The sequence below is a fragment of the Eimeria maxima genome, genomic scaffold, assembly GCF_000499605.1.
Source record: "Eimeria maxima Weybridge genomic scaffold, Emw_scaff1114, whole genome shotgun sequence".
Lineage (NCBI taxonomy): Eukaryota > Apicomplexa > Conoidasida > Eucoccidiorida > Eimeriidae > Eimeria > Eimeria maxima.
In genome coordinates, this window is record NW_013564139.1 from 1 (window position 1) to 6,434 (window position 6,434).

Below are 6,434 nucleotides of genomic sequence, written 5' to 3' on the forward strand. Positions count from 1 at the left end.
ATATTATAAATAATATATATAAATATAAATATATATTATATATAATATATATAATATATAAATATATAAATATATATATTTATATTTATGTTTTATTTATAATATATTTATTTATTATACATAAAAGTTGCATGCAATGTATTGGTAACATTTATTTACCATACATAAAGGAAAAAGAAAGAAAACAAACCCTTATTATAATTTGTTTGTTGTTTGTCTATTAAAAGGGTCATTATTACCCATTAAAATAAAGATAATTAAATAAATTAATTAATTATTTAGTTTAATTTAATTAATAATGATAAAATAAGCAGAACAAACGCCATTTACTTTTTTTCTATGGCAGTCACCATCATCATGCTCGGGTGTATGTACACTACACCACACATACATTTTTTGTGTTTTTTTTGGCATTAAATAGGAATATTTAATAATATTTCTTTAATTATGAATAAATTATTTTAATTATTTATATTTAATTGGTTGTTTAATCATTTATTACCTCAATAATAAGAACAAGGCAGCAGCAGCAAGAGCAAGCCAGCCAGCCATATACACCGCAGCAGCGACAACAGCAGCAGCAGCAGCATATCTGCTGACATAATTTTATGTCTTTCTTTAATTTCTTTTTGCCAATTAATTTAAAATAAATTAATTTAAATATATTTTTATATTTAATTTATTATTTATTCTTTTTAGTTAAAAAATAAGTAATAAAAAAGAGAGGCAGCAACAGCAGCAACGTCACCGCCTACTACTCTACCACACAGAAAACAGACATCTGCTGCTGCTGCTGCTGCTGCTGCTGTTGTTGTTGTTGCTGTTGTTACAGTTTATTTTCTGTGTCTTTGTATATTATATATTATTTTTCTATAAATAATAAAAATATAAATATAAATAAATAAAAAAAAGAAGAAAAAGAACAAGATGGTAGTGGATACATCATCTGGGGGTGTCCAATCATCATCAGAAATGACTAGCAGCAGCAGCAGCAGCAGCAGCAATTGCTGCATAAATACCAGCAACAATAACAACAACAACAGCAGCAGCAGCTGCAGCAGCAGTAAATGGGTATCCGAAGGAGTAACACTTCCTTGTAGTATGTGTATATGTATAGTAGGAGGAGGGAACATAGCTGCTGCTGCTGCTGCTTGGTTAGCAAGAAAGGAGAAAGGATTATGTATTCATGTATTAACAAGACAGCCTAATAAATGGAGACAATTTATACGTATTAGGGCTAACCCTACATGTAGATGGAGCTCCTTACAGCCTTATGATGCTCATATACCCTTGTAAGTATCTCCTGCTGCTGCTCCTGCTGCTGCTGTTGCTGCTGCTGCTGCTGCTGTTGGGGTTGTGGTGTTATTTTGTTGGGGTTGCTTATAATAAGGGGGAAAGAGAGGAAGAAGAAGAAGTAGTAATAAGAGCAAAGAAAGGGGTATAAATATAAATAAATATATATGTATAATTATAATTCTTTTTTTCTTTAATTAAATTAATTAAATAATAAATAAATAAATAAATAAATAAATATATTTTCTTTTTTTCTTCTTTTTTTTTTCCTTTTTTTTTCTTATAAAGAATAACAGATGACCCTAAGAAGGCAATATCTAATGCAAGTATAATAGCAATTGCAGCCCCAGCGCATGTGCATGCACAATTATTACATAAAATTTCTCCTTTTATTAAACAAGGAGCTGTATTAGGTACTTTATTTGCTCAAGGTAAGGGTTTTAGGGTTTAGGGTTTAGGGTTTAGGGTTTGGGTGGTCGTTGGGGTCTGGTGTTGTTTGTTGTATTATTTATTATTATGAATGTTTTTGTTTATTTGTTTATTCTTTTTATTTATTATTTATTATTTATTGTTTATTTTATTTATTATTATTGTTCTTTTTTCTTTTTCTTTTCTTTGCTCCCATCCTTCTGTTGCACTGCATGCATCTAGACAGCCACTCCTTCTCCCTTCTTACCTTCAATCACCTGCTGCACTTGCTGCTGCTGCTGCTGTTGCTGCTGCTGCTGCTGCTTACAGGAGGGTTTGATTGGGCAGTAGAGAGTGTCTTAGGCGATTCACAAAGTCGTCTTAGTGCGATCTTTGGTCTTCAGCATGTTCCTTGGCTAGCTAGATGGGAGGTAAGCTGCTGTTGCTGCTGCTGCTGCTGCTGCTGCTGCTGTGGTAGTTGGTGACGGCTGATGGGCGGAAAGAAGCCTGTGTTGCATGCGTCTCTCGTTAGAGCGAATTATGGTGTATCTAGACACCGCCTTTTCTGCTGCTGCTGCTGCATCAACTGCTGCATCTGCTGCTGTTGCTGCTGTTTGTGTGTGGGATGTGCTGCTGCAGAAACACGGAGAGGCAGTAGAGCTAATAGGACCCAAAGAGTTTTTATGTGCTGCTGTCTCCCCTCCTTGTGCTCGCTCAATGGTGCAGCTGCTGCTGCAGTTTTGCTTCGATCAGCCATGCAAGTTGCTGCCTAACTTCTTATGTCTTACTCTTACTCCTAGTAATCAAATCATACATCCTGCTAGGTAATTAATTAATTAACTAGTAATTAATTAATTAATAGTACATGCAGATAAGAGAAAAGGAAAGAAAAAGATAAAGAAAAGGTCGATTGCATGCATATTTGATTTAATTCAAATTTCTTGCCGTTTCGTGCATGTGCAACTTGTACGCTTGTCCAGAGGGAGAAAGAAATTAAATTAGAGATACTTTTCCCCTTTAAATATATTTCCCTACTTTATTAAATTATTCTTCGTATTTTTTCTTTTTTCCGCAGATATTACTCTATATTTAAGGATTGGGATGGCACTCGTGTATACAAAGAGAGCGAAATATCTTGGGGTTTATACACAGAGTTTGATGAGGAAGCAGCAAAATATTTAGGTTTATTGGATAAAGAACTTCAATCAATTAAGAAAGCATTAACAGATAAATATCCTCAATTGGATTTAAGTACTGTTTTACCCATTCAAGAAAGAATTATTCAACAATATGGTAAGCAAGCTATAGAAAGGTGTACAACTTTCGGGTGTATAGGCAGCTCATAATCATGCATAATATAATACAGGAAACGTGCATTTGTTTGAATCATTATTTTAACTATTGAATACCTAATTTATGCGTTTTTTATTCTTTTTTGTTTCTCTGCGTTCTTCAGGTGATGATGTTAAAGATCGCAGCAACTTACAAATGGTGGTTTCCTCCAACAGAGGATACGCTTCTTGCAGGACTCCCGCCATTGCCGTCGGAGGTAATTTTGCGTAGATTTATGATTCTTATATAATTTTAACTTAAAAATTAATTAGATAGTTAAATTTCCTATCGAGTGATCCATAAAAATCTCTGGTTACCGTTATATTTCCTCATGAATCCTCGTTTCTTTCCTTTTTTTGTCTGCTTTCTTAGGAGGATTTCAGCCCAATGTTCAAGGAAGATTGTTTCAAGAAGATGTACCTAGCGGACTTTGTGTATTAAGAAATATTGCTGATATGGTTGGTGTACGTACACCTACAATAGATATGATGATTGAATGGCACCAAAAGTTTATGAATGTTGAATTCCTTAAAGACGGAAAACTTAACCCAGAAACAATAAGTCTAACAACAGCCCCAGCAAGGTATGGTATAACAACAGCAGATCAGCTTGTTGCTACTGCACTTAGAGGATGCAGTGCAGGTACACACTAAACAGCAACTGTTGCTGCTGCTGATGCTGCAGCAACAGTTGTTGCTGCTGTGGATGAAGCAGCAACACACATACTGATTGTTGTCGACAGCTAGCAGGAGCTACCTTTGTTGCTGTTGCTGCTGTTGCTGCTGCTGTTGAAGAAGCAGCATATTATACAGAGACTATTTCATCTTGACTGTTAGCAGGAGCAGCCGCTGCTGCTCCCGCTGCTGCAGCAGCTGCTGCTGCTGCAGTACTATTAGTATTTTCTTGCCTTGTTTGGCAAGGAAGTACACAAACTCGAAGGCAGCAACTATAGTAGTCAGTCTTATGTCTTATCTATGTCCAGTCTCTACAAGCTCTACACACCAGCAGCAGTAGCAGCAGCAGGAGCAGCAGCAGCAGCAGTAGCAGTCCCTCTATTCGCAACAAAGATACGTTTTAGATAATTAAAAGAAGAAAATAAATCAAATGAATATTTTTTGTTATAGAGGAGAAAATTCTTTGCATGCAGCTCAGCAGCTGCTGCTGACTTGCTGCTGCTGCTGCTGACCTGCTGCTGTTGCTGCTGTTGGTGTCTATTTGTTTTGTTGAGTTGGTTCCGTTGCTTTTGTTATTGGTGCGGATATTAATTGCTGCCTCTGCTTCTGCAGTTGCTGCAACTAGTGTCTCCTGCTGTTGCTGTTGCTGCTGCTGCTGCTGCAGCAACAACAACAGGAGCTCAACATTGGCTGCTTATCCGATGCAGAGGCGGAAGCAATCGTTGAATACTGCAAGGGAGCAAACAGAGGAACAGCAGCAGCGCATGCAATATACACCACAATAACCATTTAATATATATAAACAGAAGAACAAAAAAAAAAGGAATAAAATATATATAACATAAACTAAGTGTTATAGAACTAACAAAACACACAAAGACATAAACTATATAATTATAAATGCATGCATGCATGCACGCTTGCATGCATGCATGCATTTATATTTGTATACTAACCGGCATAAGTGCCGCTTCCGTTGGGTACCAAATTAAATGTTTGCGTAAACTTCATTGGCGGATTATCTTCAATTGCTAAATCCCCTGTAAGAAAAAAAAAAAAAGAAAAAGAAAGGAAAAAAAGGATTTATTTGCTGCTGCTGCTGCTGTTGCAGCTGCTGCTGATGCAGCTATTTAACACAAACAAAGAGATAAACAAATAATAACATCTACCCATAGAAGAGGAAACACCTCAAGCCCTAAGCCCTAAATCCTCTCAAACCCTAAACCCTAAACCCTCTCAAACCCTAAACCCTAAACCCTAAACAGTCGATGCTTACCGCATACAACAATAAGTACTCCTCCATTAGGTGTCGGTTGGCAATCACAAGTAACAAGTTGATGATTAACAACAGCAGGTAATTGACTTAATTTTTGTACAATTGCTGTTGCTCCTCTGAATTGTGTTCCTTCGTATGTTAATAAAGAATCCTCTGTATATAATTCACCTAAATTTGCCCTGCATGCATGCATGCATTCATGCATTCATGCACATGCATACATATACATATATATATATATATATATATAGATACATTTATGCATGCATGCAGCAGCAGATATAGATGCTGTAAGTGCTGCTGATTGCTGCAACAATAAGGTATTTCTTGCTGCTGTTGTATTGTTGCATGCATGCAAAAACTGAAGAAATACAAAAAAGGAAATAAAGAAAATAAAAAGGAAGAAATATAATAAAAGGAAAAAGGAATATATATATAATGCATAATAAAGGAAATAAAATAAATAATTAATAACACAGCAGCAACAACAACAGCAACAGCAACAGCAGCAGCAGCAGCAGCAGCAGCAGCAGCAGCAGCAGGAGTTACCTGTTGTTACGGAATGTCTCGTAATAAAGCTGAACAAATTGCGGGCCAATTGAATCAAAGTGGGGATTTAGTTGCAGCATTTTGAATACCTATAAAGAAGAAAAAAAAGAAAAAATAAATAAATAAATAAATAAATAAATAAATAATATTTAATTATAATAATTAATATATATAAAATATATATTAACAAAACATATATCATGTATACACGAGGGGGAAGCAGCATGTATAAAAGGAAGGAAATACACTATAAAGGAGAAGAATATGTATGCAAAAATAAAATAAAGAAAGGGAGAATAAATCCTCTTGTATATTGGATGCAATATATACAAGAAAAGCTGCATCGGTGTTGCTCTTGCTGCTGCTGTTGCTGCTGCTGTTGCTGTTGCTGCTGCTGCTATTCATGTTGTTACTGTATAGATGTAAGTTGGTTATAAACTCTCTCATGAAGATGAATGAAAGATCAGAGGTAAGAAGTTCCCCGTCATGCAATGAATAAGAAGAGAAGGCGGCATGTACAGCAGCAAAGAAAAGGGGAAAAAGGGGAGAAATACCTCTCCCCTTAGGAAACAAAGGAGAATAAAGAAATAAATGATGATTTAAATGTACTTAATTAACAAAATAATACAATTAAATTGTCCTTTCTTGATGAATTGCAACATGCAGAAAACAAGAAAAATTTGGGGTGTACGTACACCCGAAATATGACCTACCGATCGCGATACAGAAACCCTTTGTTGTTCTTAAAACTAAAAAAGGAAAAATAATATTATTTATATTTTTCTTCATATTTTTTTGAAGATTTCCTTGTGACCTTATTCAGCACAAGAAAGCCCCAACCCTCACACAGCAAAGTATCCGTTTTTATTTATATTTATACCCCCCTTTCTATGCAATAATAA

At 35.4% G+C, this 6,434-nt stretch overlaps 2 protein-coding genes across 2 annotated transcripts; one reads left to right on the forward strand and one right to left on the reverse strand.

Moving 5' to 3' along the window:
• Nucleotides 1-1,276: 1,276 nt before the first annotated feature.
• Nucleotides 1,277-3,686, forward strand: EMWEY_00048740 (opine dehydrogenase, putative; the record flags this gene model as incomplete). The annotated part of the gene is made up of 6 exons (XM_013479412.1): nucleotides 1,277-1,292; nucleotides 2,035-2,132; nucleotides 2,341-2,525; nucleotides 2,777-2,994; nucleotides 3,158-3,250; nucleotides 3,406-3,686. The coding sequence occupies 6 exons, from the start codon at nucleotides 1,277-1,279 to the stop codon at nucleotides 3,684-3,686; spliced, it is 891 nt and encodes a 296-aa protein (XP_013334866.1).
• A 715-nt stretch (nucleotides 3,687-4,401) lies between these two features.
• On the reverse strand, nucleotides 4,402-5,612 carry EMWEY_00048750 (nuclear transport factor 2, putative; the record flags this gene model as incomplete). The annotated part of the gene is made up of 4 exons (XM_013479413.1): nucleotides 4,402-4,436; nucleotides 4,664-4,747; nucleotides 4,984-5,162; nucleotides 5,533-5,612. The coding sequence occupies 4 exons, from the start codon at nucleotides 5,610-5,612 to the stop codon at nucleotides 4,402-4,404; spliced, it is 378 nt and encodes a 125-aa protein (XP_013334867.1).
• Nucleotides 5,613-6,434: the final 822 nt, after the last annotated feature.